This window comes from Pavona decussata, unplaced genomic scaffold (genome assembly GCF_977016875.1).
Source record: "Pavona decussata unplaced genomic scaffold, jaPavDecu1.1 SCAFFOLD_95, whole genome shotgun sequence".
Taxonomy (NCBI): Eukaryota; Metazoa; Cnidaria; class Anthozoa; order Scleractinia; family Agariciidae; genus Pavona; species Pavona decussata.
Genome location: NW_028145512.1, coordinates 3,210,001 through 3,231,376, shown reverse-complemented (window position 1 = coordinate 3,231,376; position 21,376 = coordinate 3,210,001). Strand labels below are relative to the sequence as shown.

Sequence of the window (21,376 nt, the reverse complement as noted above, 5' to 3'; positions counted from 1 at the left end):
GCGCTGTTCTCATGAAGGATCTGGAAGTTTCTTGAAATAATGTTAACTGCAACCAGGTTGCTTGAATGGAAAGCGGTGACAAATGGAACTCTTGCTAAGCCAAGAACACTTCGTATGAGTACAAACGCTTTCAAGGCAGAACATAAACTCTCTTTCTTGCATCAAAATTCACCGAGCCTGTAGAGTTGGAAAAATTGGTGCCTTGGACACTGAGCTACTGGAGGTGTGCAATAAGATTCTTCTGGGGGGGGGGGGGGGGGGATAAACCATCAATTTTGGCCCAGGAGTATAATAGCAAAGAAAGGAGATCTGGGCAACCCACAAAACTATCACGAAACAGCTCTGTAGCCAATTGTCCCGACATTTACAAGAAAATTCCACTGAATAGGATACCTCCTCACCTCGATCTCATCTTGAGGATGAACCAAAATGGTTTCAAAACTTTTATGCAGATTGTTACGATGTGGCGACTAAATGAGGGAATTAAGGCCAAGAATATAACAGGTGTACTTACATTCGGCGGAATACCTGACATGTTATATAATTGACCCAGTGTGCAGTGATACAGTCGCCAAATTGCGTCTCGTGACATTGACTTTTTTCCCCGTCGTTAGCCTATCGGAGAACGTTGACAAGGCACGGGAGTTTCTCGTAATCGTCGAGACAGCTACAGCGGACACTGCACTGGATGTAAAGTGTTACTAAGTATAAGTCAATGGCGTTCAATCAGTACGGAGAACTCAAGACACTTTGATAACAGCCAGGTGAAGCAGACGGACGACTTCCAGTTCTTAGGCTCGTGGATTGCGCAAACTCAGAGAGATGTCGCCAACAGAAAAGGCAGAGCATGGCCATCTCTGAACAGGGTAAAGACAAATTTGGAAGTCTAAACTCATCAGTGACAACTTGATGGATGTCATACAAGACCTCTCCGAGCAGCCTTTAACGTTTCCTAGCGTGATCACATCCGGGGATCACATAACCAGCCCAAAGATTAAGTGTATTGACATTTACAAGAAATCTCATCGAACATAGAGAGGAAACATAGATTTAGGTTCAGTAGCCACAGCTATAGAAACAACAACGAGAAGGTCTAAGGGTTGCCCAGCAATAGCCGTATATTGATAAGCCGGAACGGGATACCCAATTGCCACGCCATGCTGATGACCGTCGCATAATTAAATTGTAATAAAATTGTTATAACCACTTAAAGCTAAGGTTTGGGTTTTTTAAACAGGTTATACTGTTGTTGTTGTTGTTGTTGTTGTTTTTTTAATTCTTTTTTTTATTATTTTGCAATACTAAATAACTACTTACAATACTTACAATGCTTACACTAAACAATACTTACAATACCTACATTACTACATTACAATACTGACAAGATTCCCGACACTGTTTAGATTAATTAATTTGTAATTACCTTACAGTACAGTTGTAACATTATTACTGTCACACTACAGTTACAACTATCACGTCAAGTAAATGCGTAATGTTTACATTTTTTTCTCATAACAGATACGTGATATTAAATAATTATACTAATTAAACATGCATCCACACCAGCTACCGTGCCACCCACGTGGCACATACTCTGCAAAAGGCAAGAAAGAAAAAAAAACAAGAAGCAAGTACCTTTTAAAGATTGTAATGTGAGAGGAAAAGGGGAAACGTGTCAATTGTAGGATGAGTCATTTGTATTCTTCAAGTCCAGATATAGAGTCTTGCGACTAAGAATAAAAAGTAAAAATTTTTGCAAAATAGTGGGTGGGTCTTTAAGCCTATGACCAAGGAAGGGGTTAGCTCAAGAGAACGCACAGAAGATTCGTTTCTGAGCAGCCATTGCCTAAAATTATGCCAGAAACCGGACGTTACCGTACAGTTCCAGAAAAAATGGATGAGAGTTTCCTCTTCAATTTGGCAGAAATTGCAAAGATCGTTATCCCTTAGCTTTATTTTTTTTTTAAGAAATCATTAGTGGCAAGTCTCCTGTGTAGCAGTTTAAATTGGACAACGCGAAGTTTTGAGATTTTCGTACATTTAAAGGGCAGCCCGTAAGCAGTCTTCCAGTCAATAGGTTCATTTTTTTCTATCATGCAGTCTTCCGACCATTTCGTTTGGCTATTCACGGGCTGCTTTCGTTTCTTTTCTATAAGTTTTCTGTGTACTATCTTATTTGGCCTTTAGAAACTTATCAAGAAAACTTTCGTAGTTGATGCTTTCCTGAGAGGCGTTATTTTTAAAGGTTATAAACAGATGTTTTATAGCTGATATCACTCCATAGAAAGACAGAAAATTTATCTTGATTTGAAAACGTTCTTTGAATTCAGAGAAAGATAAAAATCTGGTCTCATTTTCCATCAAATGACCGATATTCCGTATTCCTTGAGAAGACCATAATAAATAGTGTATTGGTTTATTATTAACACGAATAAGAGAATTTAGCCAGAGACTCTGTGACAGTAACTGTTTTTTTGAGCAAATGTTATCTTCGTAGATACATTTGACCAAATTTGCAAAATTTCTTGCAAGAAAACATCCGATACCTTAAAGTAAGTTAATATATCCTTCTTGTGGAGATTATCTTTGAAAATAATGTCTCCGCCTAAGTCTCTTAATTGTACATTGAAGAAAAGCTTCCATTTTGCCTCATTTCCTTTGTCAAGGTATTTTTTCACCCAACTAAGTTTCAAAGCTTGAGTAAAGAGCCTTATATCAATCATCTTTAAACCTCCATCTTCATAATTACTTATCATTATATCACGCTTAATCTTGTCGCCTTTGCCATCCCACAAAAACTTAAAGAATAGGGTGTTGACTTCACCAATAGCACACTGGTTTGTTGGCAAAGGTGACAAAATATACGTGAGTTGAGAGACAATTAAGCTTTTTAATACAGTAATTTTTCCCAGCAGACTTAATCTACGCAATTCCCAGCAGCCCAAGCTTGCCTTAAGTTTTGTTATTTTTTCCTCGTAGTTAACTTTCAACATTATTTCTGGGTCTGTTGAGAGCCATACCCCTAGAGTTTCTACTTTATCTCTCATCCACCTTAAATCGTGCTCGGGGCACAGTTTTTCTTCGCTTCCTGCATTGGCGCCAATACACAGCACTTCTGTCTTTTTATAATTTAGTTGGAGGCCGGATATCGCTCTAAAAAACTCTAAAATCTGCAGTGAATTTTGGAAGGATGCCCTAGATCCATCTAAAATAAGAGTTGTACGTATCGTCTGCATATAGACTGATTTTAATTTCCTGTCCATCAACTAATATGCCTTTAATATTATTGTGTTTCCTTATTGCGTCAGCAAGAACTTCTGCGCCTAGAATGAACAAGTAAGGTGACAGCGGGCAGCCTTGCCGAACCCCTCTTTCTATCTTGAAAAGATTACTAGACCAGCCATTGTTCAAGATACAGCTTTCTATGTCATGGTAAAAGAGCTTAATCCATCTAAGAGTGGATGAGCCAAAATTAAAGTGGTCAAAGGTCTTATGTATAAAAGGCCACTCAATTGTATCGAAGGCTTTCTCAAAATCAAGGAAAACTAGAAGCCCGGGAATGTTTTTAGCAGCTGTAAAGTTGATGACACCATCAATAAGTCTAATGTTCTCTCCGATAAATCTACCTTTTAGGAAGCCGGTCTGATCGTTATCAATAAGTTTAGGAAGAACTAGTTTGAGGCGATTAGCGACAGCTTTAGTGGCTATTTTGTAGTCACAATTTAGCAGAGATACTGTACGCCAGTTTTTAACGAGGTACGGCTGCGTATCTTTTTTCGGAATAAGTTTAATGATCCCACGCTTCTGGGATACGGATAACTGCCCTGTTTGATAAGCATAATTGATTTAGCCAATAGTCGGCAATATCATTCCAAAACATTTTATAAATTTCAGCAGGTAACCCGTCTGAGCCCGGTGTTTTATTGGAATCCATTTCTTTTAATGCCTTTAGGCATTCCGTCTTCGTCAAAAGACCCTCACAGCTGTCCTGTTCTAGTTGATTTAGCTTCTTTGTAGATGCCTCAAAGAAGATATGATCATACTTTTCATTAGGGGAGTCAATCTTTGAACTATAAAGGTTTCTGTAAAAGGCTTCACATTGATTTAAAATTTCTTTATCAGTTGTAACGAAGTTCTCATCGTCTACTTTTAGCTGGGTGATGGCGCTTTGCTTAAAATGTCGTTTTTCCAAGTTTAGGAAATACTTCGTATTTTTTCCCCCCTCGTTATACCATCTGCATCTAGCTCTTCAAATTGACCCTTTGGTGCGATACTCAATAATCTTTTCCAGTTCCCGTTTCCTGGCCTCGAGAGTGCCAGAGATCTTTGTTTTTTCGTTTGGGTTTATTTCATTAGATTCTATAAAATTTTGCAAAAAATTAATTTCTTTCTCAAGCTCTCCTTCACGTTTAGACATTTTTTCTTTTTTAGCCGTCGCGTACTTTATTGACTGCTCTATTATCTTAAGTTTTATCATCTCCCACAGCAAGCCTTTACTTACGGTATCATCATCTTGATATTCTTCATGGATTTTCTTAATAACACTTCTGATCTGAGTAACATAATCGATGTCAGTTAAAAAAGAGGTGTTAAGCTTCCAGTAACCTGGACCTCTAAGGTTCGAGTGAAGGGCTATGTCAATAAGAGAGTGATCTGTTTTATAACCAGCTGAGATATTTTCCGCTCGTAACACTACACATGAGACACTGGCTTACGAGGAAGAAATCTAGGCGGCATAAGATTTCAGGCTTTCTCCGACGCCAAGTGTATTTGCGGCTATCCGGGTTTATTGTTCTCCACGCGTCTACTAAGTCAAATTGGGCAGCGCGGTCTTTAACAGTCTCTTGGGACTTAAGGTATGTCCTAGCAAGTCCGCCTTTCTTGTCCATTTCTATGTTCAAAACAAGATTAAAATCTCCACCTATAATGATTTCGTCACACTCAAAGTCGTGTAAATGATCAAAGAAAAGCTAAAAAAAACTTGGGTCATCGACATTAGGCGCGTACAATGTGGCCAAAGTAACACATTTCTGTTCTGTTTCAATGTCGCAAATAATAAATCTACCATTTGGGTCAGAGAAAAATTTTCGGATTTCAAAGCTAAAGGTGTTGTTAAACAAAATGGCAACCCCACACTTACTGCTATCTTGCCCACTAAAAATTGTCCTATATCCCCATTCTGCGGTCCACATGGAATTTGTGCCTCCAGAGCAATGAACTTCTTGCAGCATGTAGATTGAGTGTTTTTGCACTCTAAGCCAGTTGAAGAGCTCTCTTCTTTTCAAGTTGTCGCCTACTCCTCTCACATTAAGACAACAGATACTGAGACTCATTTATAATTGAGTTTATATTGCCCATTGCAAATCGCGCAGCCACGGAGCGGAAAAAGGTAGCTAGGGAAGGTTGGAATTAATACACATGAAACAGACAAAGATTTAAATATATACGCAGAAGAACACCAGCACAACATACTAACATTACAATTAAAATGTTCTATTAGTGGGCCGTTTTCCCCTGAGGTTTTGTAGGTGTTCAAAACATCCACAAAGGGATTTTTTCTCATACAACTGGGAAATTAATATTCACAAAAAGATCAAGTAAATCTGTAGAGTTTTGTACGACATAATATGGAACTAAATTTGAGACTTCGGAGGCAGTCTAAAGGATAAATATTCAGATAAAACCTCCCGAGCACCATTTGTGTTACCGTACTCATCAAATATGTTTGAAGACTGAAAACCTTCAAGACATTTTTACTAAAACTAAAGCTAAAGTCACATTAAATTGTCCGGGATCGATTTGCAATCAAATCTCTCTCCGTTCACCACTAGAAATCTGCCAACTACCTTTACGTTATCTATTCCATCATTTCGGGCCTTCATCATAGCTTTAATTAAGATTTGTCTCTCTTTTTGGATCGCCCGGGCGTAATCCTCCGTTATGTAGGCCTCTTTGAACTGATGTAATTGTTTAATCTTACCTCGTTTGGACCATACAAGCTCTCTGTCTTCACGACTTACAAAACGTACTATAATAGGTCTGTGTCTTCCTTCCAATCTTCGTCCAACTCTATGCACAGCATGGTATCGAATTGTAGATGAGTCAATCCCCATTTGCTGAATTATATCTTGAATAACTGATTTACAGTCCTCATCCTCTATTTCCGATATGTTGTTGAAGCGAAGATTTTCCCTTCTTGTGTACTGTTCGAGTCTGATATTTTCCTCTTCCTGCTGCTTGAGCGGGGTTTCAAGTTTCCCAATTTTTGCGTTTAAGGCTTCAGTGACTTCAGGGCTCTTTGAGAGCTGCTCGAGTTTGACAATTTTTCCGCTCAAGGTGCTAGTACTCTCCAAAAAATCCTCAGCAACCTTCTTCACGTCCTCCTTTACGCTTTCGACATCTTCTTGCGTGGTCTCCAAACCTCTTTCGATATCTTTAATAGTAGATTTAATTCCCTCAATTTCAATCTTGAATTCGAAGCGGAGGTTGTCTATATTAGTATGGATGTTCGCAAAGCCGTCAGTCACCACTTTGTTTAAACCATCTATAGAGTTCTGTAGCGATTTAAACTTCGAGGCGGCCATGTCATCTTCATCTACGGATGAACTCGATCCTTGCTTCGGACGCTTTCTGCCCATAAGAGTACAGAAGTACTGCTTCTGTCTTAAGGAAAGCTTTCACAACCTTGTTAGTCGATTTCTTGATCCAGAAGTGCTGCCAGACTTGCTCATTTAGCTGAGAAAAAAATCCATTTTGTGTAGAACTTCAGAGAACACGTCCGCGCGCCATGGCGGTCTTCCCCAGTCCCAGTTGTTATGGTAACATGTTAGGTCGAGAAAATGACAATGACTTATTTTTCAATGATTAGGCATTTTTTATACCATTGTTGTTGGGTCAACTGATAAAAAAGAGTGGTAGTATTGATCCGCCAAACTATAAGTTATGGAAAGTACTGGAAACTGTTGTGGGCCACCTTAAACAAGCTAAGAAATCTATTTCAAGGCATCGCAGCAAGCGTAGCGATAGTTTGTTGGCTCTGTTGACTTGAATCTTGTCATATAATAATTTCATTGGTTTTTCTTTGATCAGCTTTATCTTCACCTCGTTTGAAGGTTCTCTAAATTCGTAACCGCTTTTCGGTTCTATCTTTTTATGTATAAGTTGTATTAAGAAAGCAACAGGAAATGTGAACAAAAAACAATTACAAAGAGCAAAGAAGTTGTACAAAAAATGTCCAAAAGATCTACCAATCTTAAAACGCCAAGGTGTTTAAATCCAGGACAGAACTGCTTTCAATCCCGTAGTAAAGCACGCCATTCCGTTCGGGGTCAGCGTGAAAAAAAATTTAGGGATGATTTCGGGGTCGATTTGGGGTTCGGGGTCCGTACAGGACCCTAGAGAGGTAGTGGACAAACGCCGCGTGCGTGGTCCAACCCGAATTCCTGTTCCAGTATAAGGCAAACTTATCCATCAGTTTAGCGGAGCTGACGTTGGAGTGTCGTGATGAGAAGTGGGATTTGGCGGCATGGAACAAAGTGGTCGCTCAGTTTATACTGTCTTATGCAATAGCAGCTCGTAGCTGAAACTATTTCGTTTGTCGGACATGTCCATCCTTCACATCCTTAAAGGAGGAAAGACAGTGAAGTTGTACTGCTTTGTGGTAGAATAAACCCGTAACTATTCGTGACTGGGACAAGATACAGACGCATGCTGTCAAGTAACAACATGCAGAGACTATCCTGTTGCGCATACCTCGTGCTTGGGTTTCGAATGTATAATATCTGTACACTTAGGCTTATTAAATCGTGATTTAACTGGATCTTTTAACATGGTGTCAGGAGACAAGTAACCCAACAAATACATTGCGTCGAAAAGTCAAACATTTACTGGTGAAATGCCAGCTACCGGGAAGACACAAGCATCCACAACAAACCCCGGATGGTTGGAACAGATGCGTGCGCCGAAGAAGCTAGATTTTGAAGCTGACGATCGTCTCCTAAAGTGGAAAAGATGGAAAGAAGAAATCAAGTGGTACGTGGATTTCGCCATGGCTGGTAAGCCTTAGGAGAAGAAGGTAAAATTGTTCCTTTTTCTTATCGGGACAGGTGGCCGTGAAGTCCATAAAACATTATATTACATTACAACGATCGAACCCTTGCTGAAGTTATTAAAGCCTTTGATGGTTTCAGAAACAGAGAGAGTCCTTTGAAAAGTTCAATACGGAATTGTGCGTTTTGGCAGCGACAAGTAATTTTGACACTCTCCACGGTTCACTGTTGCGTGACATAGTTTGCGGCATATTACACTCGCATTTGAGGGAGGAACTGTTGAAGGAACAGAACCTGGACTTAGCTAAATGGATACGGTTGTGCCGGGCCCCAGAAGTTTCAAAAGAACGAAAGAAAACGAATGAATCGTTTGACAGTTTGTAGAATGAAAGATCATCAAACTATAGTGAGTGCAAGGGGGCATCGAATGTCACAGTCAGACAGCAGCAAAACAAAAAGCCGCAGACCTTTAGAAGAAATGCATGCAAATACTGAGAAGATCGTCATGAACGTGGAAATTGTGCTGCATATGGAAACGCGTGTTCCAAATACAACAAAATAAACCACTTTGCAGCTGTCTCTCTTTCCATTGTTCAAGGACCAAGCAGGAAACCGTAAGTAACGTTCGGGCAGGATATGCAGATTACAGTAACGTAGAAAGCGATTATGATGACCTGAACATGCTCGAACTGACCCCCGAACTGCAAACAAATGCTGTAACAGAGACGGAGATGGAGTTCGTGGTCCTAGCTAATAAGAACAATCACTGAGCCTACCCCATGGGTTTCTAGTATGGTAACGGTCAAGAAGCTCAATGACCGACTGCGACTCTGTCTACACCCAAAGTACCTAAGCAGAGCAGTGAAACGCAGCCACTACCCATTACCAGAGCTGACCAAAGCGAAAGTCTTCAGCACTTTTGACGTAAATAATGGATTCTGGCACATTCAACTGAACGAAGCGAGTTCAAAACTCACCACGTTTAACACGCCTTTTAGCAGATACACATGGCTTCGCTTGCCATTTGGCTTGTTTGCAGCCCCTTAAATCTTCCAGAGATGTCAGCATCAAGCCGTGGAAGGACTACCAGGTGTGCTTTCAATCTTTGATGACACACTTGTGAATGGAGAAGGAGAAACGGAGGAGGAGGCAATGCAGGACCATGATGTAAAAATACATTTCTTAATGAAGAGATGCTTTGAGCGCAACATAAAGTTAAACAAAGAAAAGGCAGTTACACAGACAAGAAGTTCCATTTATGGGACATGTGATCACTAACAAAGGTCTGAAAGCCGATCCCGACAAGGTAAGAGCCGTGTTGTCGATGCCAACTACTACAGATGTCGGCGGGGCCCAGCGATTCACATGCTTCACCAGCTATCTCAGTAAGTTCCTGCCTAAACTAAGTGAAGAATGTGAGCCACTAAGAAAGCTAACACTCAAAAATGTAGAGTGATCCTGGACTTCTGCAAATGAAACAGCTGTGAATCGTATCGAGCAGTAAGTAACCTAAGCACCAGTACTGAAGTACTAAGCACCAGTACTGAAGTACTATAATCCCCCTATAATCTTGCAATGTGATGCCTCCGACACGGGCCTTGGAGCCGCTCTTCTCCAGAAGGGACAATCCATTGCGTTTGCTGGTCGTGCATTGAATGTGAGGGAAACTACGCTCAGGTTGAGAAATAGCTCTTGGCTGCAGTATATGGTTTAGAAACACCTTCGGAGGTTTAGTCACAGTACACTCAGACCCCAAGCTACTAGCGTATATTGTGAAGAAGTCACTTCTGAAAGCTCCAAAGCGTCTCCAGCGCGTGCTGCTGAGAATGCAAAAGTATGACTTGCAGCTTGTACATTGCAAAGGACCTTAGATGGAATTGGTCGAGTTGGAATTGGAAAGCGTCAATATGGCCCAAAACCTTCCAGTCAGCGCAGCTTGTTTAGAAGACCTCTGTTTTCACACGAGAAATGACGCTGACTTGCAGACCCTCAGTAGGATCATAGCAGCTGGTTGACTGTCAGCTAAATACGAACTCCCGGAAGCAGCAGCTCATTACTTTCAGTTCCGAGATAAGTTAAGTGGATAAGATGGGATAATTTTCGTGGGAACCAAGCCGTGATCCCTGCCACCCTTAGACGCAATATGGTTGAAAAAATTCATTCAGCCCATACTGGGAACGAAGGCTTCGTTAGGAGAGCTCGCGAATATCTGTATTGGTCAGGCAAGAGTGCTGCCCTTAAGGATTAAATGGATAAATGTAGCATCTGCCGCTCATTCGACAGCAACCAAGTTAAGGGAAGTCTTCATTCTCATGAAGGGCCAAGTTGACCGTAGGCAAAAATTGGGACGGACCTCTTCAGTTGCCATTACCTCGATTATCTCATCACAGTGGATTACTACTCTGGATTCTGGCAAGTACATACACTGCCAGACACTACATTGCGCACTGTCATATACAAGCTTAAGGCCCACTTCGCACGATACGGCCTTCCACATGTGCGCATCTCAGATAATGGACCTCAGTTCTCACCAGAATAGGTTAAGGCATTTAGTAACAAATGGCAATTCGAGCACAAGAAATCTTCACCATTGTATCCCCAAAGCAATTGGAAGGCGCAGCAAGCTGTTAAAGCGGCGAAGACCTTGACGAAGAAGGCAAAGAAAGCTGGGACAGTTAGGTACCTATCTGTGCTGGCGCAGACGAACACCCGCACCCAAGGGCTCGATTCAAGTCCTGCCCAACGTCTGATGAGCCGAAGAACAAAAAACGTTACTTCCAACGACCGCGAAACTGCTTAACCAAAGCTTTGCAGCAATGTAAACAGGAAGCTCTTCGCAGGCAAGCAAAGACAAACCCAATAGAGGAGATAAAGACCTGGAAGAACTAAAGCCTGGTGACGTTATCCTGGTTTTCCCAATCGGCAGCGATGCTAAAGAACCAGTACAGGCCGTTGTACAATCCAAGGTTGCCATACGAGCATACGAACTTCGCACTGATAATGGAAGGCTGTACGTCCGCACTGCCGACACCTGCAAAAGTCTCAGGAGCCCTTCAACAGACGTTTTCCTGCCATATCATTCAGAGCCATGGCTCCAGCTACCAAGGATGCAGTGAATAGCTCGCCAGCCCCCAAGCAACAGCATAGTATGGAACCAAATACCGTTCCCCCAGCATCAGCACCGGAAGGCAAATAAATTACAAACCCACAGGAACCAGACATGAGGGTCGAGCCACAATCATCAGCTACGGAAACTGGGATTCAGAACAATCCTATCCAAGCCACATGATCAGGAAGAGTCGTGAAACCGCCCACACGAAAACGGCTACGAGAACAGTCACTCAGTATACAAACTATATAAATACATTTATCTCGTATTATGCTTTGAAGGATGAAGTGACAGAGGCTGCTAAGGGACAGCTCTAGTGTTTTTATTTTCCTGTTTATTTTATTTGTTTTCCTTTCTATTGTTCAAATTTTGTTAAAAAGGAGGAACGATGTGACAAGATACAGACGCATGCTCTTAAATACCAACATGCAGAATGACATAGCTATGAAATCAGAGACTATCTTGTTGCGCGTACCTCGTGCTTGGGCTTCGAATATATAATATCTGTACGCTTAGGCTTATTAAATTGTGATAAAACTGGACCTTTAAACGGTGACTACGTACCACTATTTGTAACTTCTCGTGTTTTTGAAACAGTCGTCATTATTATCATTAGAAATACGTTTCACGAACATTTGCAGGTAATTTTGTGCTACAGCAAGTACCCTCAAGAATGGAGCAATGGAAACCACGCCGGTGCATCAATCTTCCGGCAAAGTCACACTTAGCGAAGGAAAACGTACCTTACTGGTCATGGATGACAACATAGTGTCAAACTGCATTCTTAGATCTTTAAAAGAGGCTCTTTTGCAGGGATGTCTATCCCAACAATTCGACATCACACCATATCTATTTATAGAAGAAAAATAACAAATCAGTTTAATTTATTATGACTTTCTCTTTCTCTTTAACTTTGTTGGTGTGTTAGTGAGTAAAAGAATGACTGAGTAAACTATTCCCTGCTACACTACACTACAGTCACACAATACTCATGATACTAATAATATACAACGCTATAATGTAGTGAGGGAAAGTTGTCTAGATTTAGTTGATGTAGTTCACTCGTACAAAAATGTATGAATAGCGAAAGAAGAACTGCAATCATAAATATTCATTGAGAATGGGTGCACCCTTCACAGCAGAATTCTTCGTTCTTTTAAGCTTACAAGCTTCCATTTCTTGCTCAACTTGAAAAATGTATAAGCATAATTAAGTTGGATTTATCCACTCGATCAGTAATGAAGCCACCTCGTCAGATAGGAGAATAACACAAGTCATGTAACCGTCACCGACTTGACAGTCAGAGGGTCACTTGCAACATATCGGTAGTTTGAGTTTTTCTTCACCTTAGAATAGCATAACAATGCGTTATAACGTGTTTATGAGATTTCTTGATATACTGAAGAATGCCGGTAATATATGAACTTACACATCACTAGGGCAATTTTGAGGTTTCTGCATTCTGTATCCAGACTTCAACAGGTCAAACAGCTTTTCTACAGGTATTCCAGGGTAGGGTGAGCCACCTAAACCAATCAAGTGTACATGGTGGGTTTTACTACAGACATCTATTTTCACGGTGCTCGTTAAGCAATACAATAATTAGAACTGGGTATGTGCACTTATTTGCCCAAATCAGAACCGAGATACTTGGAACTACGAACTTTTCCTTCCTGTTAACCATGCATTCCTGAAATGCCATTTTCATTAGTGGTCATAACAGAGAATTAAAGGAGAAATTTTGAGTTCAGCTTTGTTGCACCGACAAAGATGTAGGCTTACCAAGAGTGAAAATCTCCCACAGTAGTATACCGAACGCCCATACGTCACTTTGCGTGGTGTAAACTCGATCGAACAATGCCTCAATAGCCAGCCATTTAACTGGAAGTCGACCCTGAAAGTGGAAGAAGACTACAAGGTAAGAATGTATTTAAATTTTCGATCCAAATCCAACGTGAACGATAATGGAGAAGAGCCACACGAGTATGGGGTAGCTTTAAGTTTATATACACAAATGAGCTTACATCTGTTGCCTTTTTGTAGTACTCCAGGTTTCTCACGTTCCTCGCCAAGCCAAAATCGGCGATTTTCATGACATAATCTTCTCCAACAAGGATATTTCTTGCTGCCAGGTCTCGATGAAGGTACTACATTTGGTAATTAAAAAACTGTTATCACATTGATCAAATTGCTTGATTGTTAACTCGAGCTATAATTTCCCACCTCTCATAGAGCCTGCAGTATTCACAGGCTTATATTGGATAATATTATCGTACAAAACACCCTATTGAGTCTCCTTGTCAGTTGATGTTGCTTGTTTGTTTGTTCGGTTTTTTGTGTTATTTCTAGCTTTGGCCTGTGGATGATCGACTGGGAATTACTTACCGTTCCCCGAAACGTGTTGGAATCAAGTTTATTGCTTAAGGACGGTGCCTACTAATAGAGAAGTATTTTTGCACGGCTTATAACTATGCGGGAAAAGCACATCTTAGTAGCGGAGCTCGCGCGCGGCGGAGCCCCATAGCTAAGAGATTTTGGTAAACCCATCAGTACGAGAAATTTTGGTTTGGTTATGTCGTCACTTCTGTCCGACCGACAGACCGCCCGTAGGTAGGCTACTCCATGTAAGCCAACATGAAATGAGACACTCAAACCTTGTGCTGCAAATCAGGTTTTTTTCGGCGGGAAAATGCATGGCCAACTGCGCTGCCAGCCGCGTTTGTTGGGCGGGAAATTGCATCGCCAACTACGTTTGAGAAAAAATAATAATTTTAAAGACGACGTGTGCGACAAAACACAAACTCAATTAGTGAATAGGTCTACAAACATGTAAAGCTAACAAAGGGAGATAGAAAGAGATCGAGAAAACAGGCGACGAAGAAGCGAAGCTCGACGTCGAGAGAGCGATTGAGAGCGGTAGCAAACATGCGAAACATGAGTGACGAACAAAGAGAGAAAGAACAGGAGAGGGTGCCGAAAAAACCCCGTGTTGCGGTACAGGGTTTGAGTGTCTCATTTCACATTGGCTTACATAAATGAGCGTATGTGCTGTAACCTGGGTTGTTTTTCGGCGGGAAAATGCATGGCCAACTGCGCTGCCGGCCGCGTTTGTTTGGCGGGAAGTTGCATCGCCAACTGCGTTTGAGAAAAATACAAAACAAAAAAAAAATGATTTTGAAGACGACAAGATACAAAGTCAATTTTTATATGTGACTAACAGCAGGAGAAAGAGCAAGGCAACTAGCGGCGGGAGGAACAAATCTACTGGCACATCATCAGAATCTGGAAGTGAAATCATTCTACTCCGATTCGGCGCCACAAAACGTTGGATTTTTCCTCTTGAAGTGAAACGTTTCGCTCACTTAACGTTGTAAAACGAACGGAAAAATCAGCAATGGAATAAAGGGACTGGTTATTCTCAGAAGAGGCGAGTACATTGATGCAAAACTTTGCTAGTTTGCTGGTTTGCAAGATATTGTTTTCTTGCATTTTTGATACGCCGTTTAACTTAAGCTTAAGCTAATTCTGCTAACTTCAGAAGAGTATTTTGAGTTCAACTTTTCGTTCCATGTTGATTATTTCACTTGGAGTTTTATTTTCTGATCTCGTGCAATTTTTCCGTCAAACAGCGGGAGAAAGAGCAAGGCGGCACTCAGGCGCGTAGGAGGGGGGGTTCGAGGGGTTCGAACGAACCCCCTTTACAGATCAGTAATGGTGGAAGAAAAAGCACAATGAGGAGGTTGAACAACTACATGAGGCATTGTACCATGCGAGAGAGTAGAATGTCTGCCCTGGTTCTAATGCATATCAAATATGGTCCTGTCAATCTTGACGAGATAGTCAATTTGTTCGAAGGCCTAAACCCGAGAATGATGCAGTTTACCAGCTTGGTGTATGACTATAAGCAGATCGAATAGCTATCAGAACTCGACAGGGCACGGAATGTACATTGAACTTTCTTGTTTAAGTTGAAACAATTGTGCCGTAGAAATGATGTATATAGCTCAAAAAGCTGCTGTAAAACAAATTTGTGATTTGCCTAAAATGGGTCTCAAAATGCAGGGAATGAGGTTTCTGGGAACCTAGATTTTCAAAAATTTCCGGGGGAGCATGCCCCCGGACCCTCCTAGTAAGAGCGCCTCCGGCGCTCAGCAACATTTGGGGCCCAACGAACACCCCTATCTAACCCTTACCTACGCACCTGGGCACTTCATAAACAGCGACCGAATCTTGAAGAAAAATTATTTTACTCTAATCCGGCGCGATGAAATGAGATTAAGATGAGATGGATTTTTCCTCTTGAAGTGAAACTTAACGTTGTAAACGAACCGGAAAAAATCAGCAATCGAATAAAAGAACTGGTTATTCTCCAAAGAGGCGAGTATATTCAGGTGATTTTGTTGACAAAATTTTGCTGTTTTTGCAAGATATTTTTTTCTTGTAGTGTTGACACTGCAACTTGTTTAACCTCAGAGCAGCCGTTTGAGCTCATTTTTCGGTCCATGTTCGTTATTTCCCTTGGAGTTTTATTTTCTAATCTCATCCCATTTTGCTTCATTTAAAAAATTTGATTCTGAGCCAAAATAGTCATTCAAACAAATGTCTCCTAACATTGTATCGTTGGCATAAACTACTGACAAGTTTTTCTCGCATATATTTCTAATTTTAGCATTTACTTCTGACAATCTTGACAGAGAACAAACAAAAGTACTTAAAACAGTAGGATATAATCGCAAAGATTAAGATGTGTGAGTAATTTTCACTGAAAGTCTCTTCAAAGAACGTTAAAAGCGAATGTAAAATTAAAGTGTGATTTCATTTTCATCAAAACCAAGTTTACGCAAAACATCCATTCGCTTGTTTTTTGTGAATTTTTCAAAGATCGTTGTTTAGTTTATTTCTGTACTTATTGCTATGAATTATCACAATGCTTTTTTTATTTAGTACTCAAAGATATATTTGAAGTGTGTTTTTTGGTTAGTGTATCCATTTTCTCTGAGGTTTATAGCGTACGGCCTTCTTGATGAGCAAAATTTACTAGACAGTGACAGTGCTGGTAGCGCGCGTTGGCTGTCCACAAACCGGTTTGCCTCGATCATCTTAAAAACTAAAAAGAATAATAAAAACAGAAAATATCATTTTGAGTCCATTTGAATTCCGCTTTTTTAACACAGAGGGCAAAATGTTCCTAAAACTATCAAGGAACTTCGTAAAACAGTCAGTAAAACATTCATCGAAGGTGCAAGCAAACCAACAAATTATTTAATTTTTTCGTAGCGTACAAAAAAAACAAAAACAAAATCGACGAGAACAGTTCCCATTATACACATGTAATTAAGAGAGAATACAAGTTTAATTCAGGAGCAAACTAACAACGATAAATCAAATGTTAGGCATCTATAAATTATTATCCCGCGCTGTGAAGCTTCCTGCCGCTTGGAAATCGCACGAACATAGATCGATAAAAATAGCAAACGATGGATCCAAAGAAGGAACTTGCGGAGTAATTTCTTCCTGCTCCTTCCTCCCATCAAAAGGACACTTTCATGCTCGGTTATCGTTCGTTGAAAGCACTTGGACGCCATGACTGATTTCAGTTTCTCAACCAAACAAAATAAAATCAATCCGATCTAAGTCTTTAGCTTTTGACACAAATAGTCTTTTGCTGTTTCATGTGAGAGACACCAAAATTAACCTTTAGGAATTTCCTTCCTAGCTGCAGCACTTGATTTCCATGTATTTTTGGTACAAACAACCCGGCTTAAAGAGTCGAACTTCGAAAGAACCTCAAAGAACTTGTTTATTTGGACACAAAATGCAGAAACCAACAAAATGTAAAACTGTCGTGCTCAGCCAATCAGGAGCGAGTATTTTCGCCGCTCGACCAATCAGGAGTAAGTAATTTTGCCCTCAGTGAAAGGGTAATTACGAAAAACTGCCCTCTGTTACAACAAATCAGCATTCAGTAATTTTGCCCTCTGTTTTACATTGTTATTGTTGATGAGCAGTTAGCTGCATATGCATTAAAAATGTACTATGTAACTGCAGAATTGATGAGGAACTCATAAGGTGATTACGTTCATACAACAAGCAGACTTCTATTGTGGAGCTCCGCTTTTAGGCTTGGCTAAATATATATATTAGTGGGTATTGAAATCCAAAAAGAAAATTGGAGGGAACCACGCATTTTTAGAGATAACTAAGCAACAATTATTCTGAAAAGCAGCAAAACACAAAGCAATGTATGGCGCTTTTTTCCAAATTGAAGCTTTTTTATCTCTGAAAAATGCATGGTTACCCCCACTTTTCTTTATGGATACCAAAATCACTTGCTAAGTTCTGCTTTCTCCGCACAGTTTTAAACCGCGCAAAAATATCCCTATATTAGTAGGCAGCACCCATAGGAAACCTGAGTATCTAAAGATGCGCAGAACGTATGCGCAGTAACAATAGTAGACACAGTCCTTAAGTAAAATAATTTGTAGTGGAGCTCCAGGGCGCCGAAGGCGCGCGCGCAGAGCACCATGGGTAAGAAAATATTTGGGTTGTGATTTTCAAATATTTTTATCCCTCTGCGAAATTGCATTATCTCGCGGTAGCCAACTCGCAAGCCGTTTACATATTAAATATTTTCTTTCGGGCAAAAATAGGTAATTTTTCCTTATTCTACGTATTTCAAACTTTACACACATACATTAATCGTTTATCATAGGACAAATAGTCGTAGAGAACTTAATTTTTTTTTATCTACGACTATCTATAGTCTCAAACATCGTCAGATCGCACGATCGACCAGAATGCTGGTTTAAAACATTTTCCGCTGACGCTGACGCAATAGCAGTAGTAAGAAAAGTCTTCAAATTTTGAGCTTTGACTGATTCCCGCCGGACAATCTATATCCTATTAGTTTGCTGTAAACAGTAGACTAATTAAGGCCAGTTTAAACGATTCCAACATTTTTGTCCAACTTTCGTTCAACAAAAGTTGAACGGATGTTGGGCAGACGTTGGATGAACAGAGTGTTCAAACGGTTCCAACGCCATTCAACACTTTCAAGAACAAATGAAATGTTGAATCGATATTGAAGGGAAGTTTATACTAATTTTAATTTGATTCAACACACTTTCACCAAGCTTTCAACATTTATTTACGCTTTGAACAATGTTGAACGACCTGTTCAAACGCCCCCAACGTTTGGTTCAACAACTGTGTTGAACGCATGTTGAAGCAAATGTTGAAACCCTTTGAAGGGGCCTTAGATAGATAGATAGATAGATAGATAGATAGATAGATAGACAGATAGATAGATAGATAGATAGATAGATAGATAGATAGATAGATAGATAGATAGATAGATAGATAGATACTTTATTATAAAACACCATTGCAGCCATAAGCTGAATTACGGGATATTTACAGTTCTAATAATAACAAAGAGCAAAAAGAAAATTATCTACATCTTAAAAACATGGCTAAAAATAAAACTGTTCTTCAAACGCTCGGTCTTACATAGGGGGAGAGTGGTTTATCGTTCACGACTTACAATAAAACATTTTATGATATCAACAACAACAACAATAGCAGTAGTAAGAAAAGTCTTCAACTTCTGAGCTTGACTGATTCCGGACGACTTAATGGAATAAGTCGTCCGGAATCAGTCAAGCTCAGAAGTTGAAGACTTTTCTTACTACTGCTACTGTTGTTGTTGTTGATATCATAAAATGTTTTACTGTAAGTCGTGAACGATAAACCAGTGAGTGGACACAAGCCTTGTTTAGGTGAATATGAATTGCACGAGAATAGCAGTGAAATAGAAATTAAAGCATTCCAAAATCAAAATAAAACGTTCAGAGAACGAGAACAGCGACCGAAACTTGACCGAGTTTCGGCCTGTTGATACGCGCCGCTTTCAGGCAGTAAAGAGCATACAGAACGGTAACTAGCAACTCACATGTATTTAAAACTGTAGAAGACAAGATGGCGGGTCTTACAACCTTGACCTAGCGCATGCGTTACGCCTCACGGTTCACTGGTATCTCGCGACCTCATGATAATACCAATTATATCAACACAGCCTTGTTATCTAATACCGAAATGGTTCTTAAACCTAAAACATGTTCGAATATCAAAACGAATTGTTATTCTAACGCCTCACAATTGAAAAGTAAAATCTGTAGGGGCATTTTTGAAATATTTTTATTTATGCAAATTACGAGCTTTTCGACTTATTTTAGCCGTGTTAAAACACAAATAACTTGACATCACAACCACCTAAGAAGCTAAAGGTACTTTTAGAATGTTTTGCTGTGATAAAAGACCTTTGGACAGAAATGAGAAGTTATAAGTATTATTTTTCTTGTAGTTTTAACAAAAAAAAAATGTAGCAATAACTAAAATCAGTCCAAGAATTGATTCTTTATTAACTTGAAAACGCTATTACAATTTTTTTTCTCATTTCGCCCTCAATTTGTCTAGGATGAAGACTTTAAATTTTGAAAGTTTTGTTGTCCGACTAGATTTCGAGGTAATCGTCGTTATTTAAAATGCAGTGCTTTGCGTCACCGTTGCTATGGTAACAGCTGTTGCTTCGAAACCAACAAAAACATACAATTTGATCATAGGTTGAAAAGATGGTGTAGGATGACGGAAATTGAAGCAAGCCTTCCATGCGAAATATTGATTTGAAAAGATGAACCCCAATGCCAGAAAAACTGTTGCGAGTTTCCTTAAAAAAGGAATTGTGGAGCTCCTCTTTTAGGCTTGGCAAAATATATAATTATTTTTGAGAATGACAGCAATTTGCACTGGTGACTGGGTAGTATGACCACACTGAGACATGTGATCGAAACGTATGTAAGTCCATCTCCATTCACACCCTGCTTACGAAGAAACGAGAAATTAGCCATCATTAAAATCGATAATATGTACCTACGTAGCTTTCTTTCTGCGAATAACAAAGAACTTATTCAAACGACTTACAAGTCAGAAACATACGGTTCAAGAGCGTTCGCAAATGCTGGTCCATTACTGTAGAATTCTATTCCTCGGGAAATAAGGTTTGCTACCTCAATATCTTGCTTTAAAAGTAAAATCAAGAGGTAGTTTTTTTAAATAGCTCACATGTGTTAAGGAGGTTAAGAAATTTACGTTTTAATATATTGAATTATATAATTTGTATTATAAAATGTTTGCATTATAGAACTTTGGTCTATATTATAAGTATAGGTAATCAAATGATTCCGAGTGCAATTTGGAATAAATAAGCACGAGAAAAATTTTTTAAAATGGCTTAAAAAATTGCGGGCGAGTGCAATTTGTGTGCTTATTTATTCCAAATTGCACGAGAAAAATCATGTGATTACTTGTGAATAATATACATACAAAAATTTCAAATGAGCTGTTTATTTCTTGTCCGTCAGCTAATGTTCCCCCAGATGTCTTTGGTTGGTTTCAAAAATGACAAGTTTGATTGACATACATGTTAATACGTAAGGGAAACATGTTCAAAATGCCATCTCTCTAAAAAGAGCAAGTTTTCAAATCACAAAGCAAAGTTTTAAGCCGATGTTAAAAGAAACCTGAAGTCAATCATCGTCCTCGGGATGTTTTCGAACTGACTGAATTTCACAGCCGGGGCTTGGCAGACAGTCAAGACTGGCGTGTTTTAGTCTGGTCTCAATGAATTCAACGTTTGTTTTCGTCCAAGCCGACATGGAAAACTTCAACGTGATGCTCTAGGCCAAGATATTGAGCCAGGACCCACCACACCATTTGTACCAGGACTTGTGCTTCAAAGCCTTTTGCTTTTCCATAGCTCATTTAATTCAGTGTTTGTCAAACATCCGAGACTTGATTGGCCGCTTGATTTTAGCTTACCTTGTTGTCACAGCAGCCGAGCTTTACCTTCAAGAACTTGCCTCGAACTTTTTTACTCTCGATTTCTAATCGTGGAGTATATGTAACGTTGCCTTCTTAGGTAACCTTCAATTGCAGTGCGAAGACTGCCATGCTCGTATAGTCTTTCCCGTGTCTTTTGCGCACTGTTGCGTGGAAATCCTCGAGAATTTTGTTGAGTGCCTCCGCTTCATAGTTTTCAATATCTTGGTCGTAGCCCTTTTGTGCTGTCCAAGACCTCCAAACTTTTAGCCTGTTGTTTGTGCTTTGTTGAGTTTCTTTGCATTTTCCTTTAAACTTCGAATTAAAATGCTGTTACCCTCTT

The 21,376-nt window shown here is 39.8% G+C and overlaps 1 protein-coding gene and 1 pseudogene across 1 annotated transcript in view; both read right to left on the bottom strand.

Annotated features, from left to right (window-relative positions):
• LOC146473152 (uncharacterized) overlaps positions 1 to 21,376 on the bottom strand; it is a 489,085-nt pseudogene that overhangs the window by 104,116 nt on the left and 363,593 nt on the right.
• Positions 1 to 21,376, bottom strand: part of LOC146473175 (fibroblast growth factor receptor 2-like) — a 50,298-nt gene that overhangs the window by 3,904 nt on the left and 25,018 nt on the right. The window contains exons 8-11 of the mRNA XM_085118835.1: positions 13,182 to 13,304; positions 12,940 to 13,051; positions 12,587 to 12,683; positions 11,901 to 12,006 (exon numbers count right to left, since the gene is read on the bottom strand). Of these exons, the coding sequence (XP_084974961.1) occupies positions 11,901 to 12,006; positions 12,587 to 12,683; positions 12,940 to 13,051; positions 13,182 to 13,304 (438 nt within the window). The remainder of the gene's footprint in view (positions 1 to 11,900; positions 12,007 to 12,586; positions 12,684 to 12,939; positions 13,052 to 13,181; positions 13,305 to 21,376) is intronic.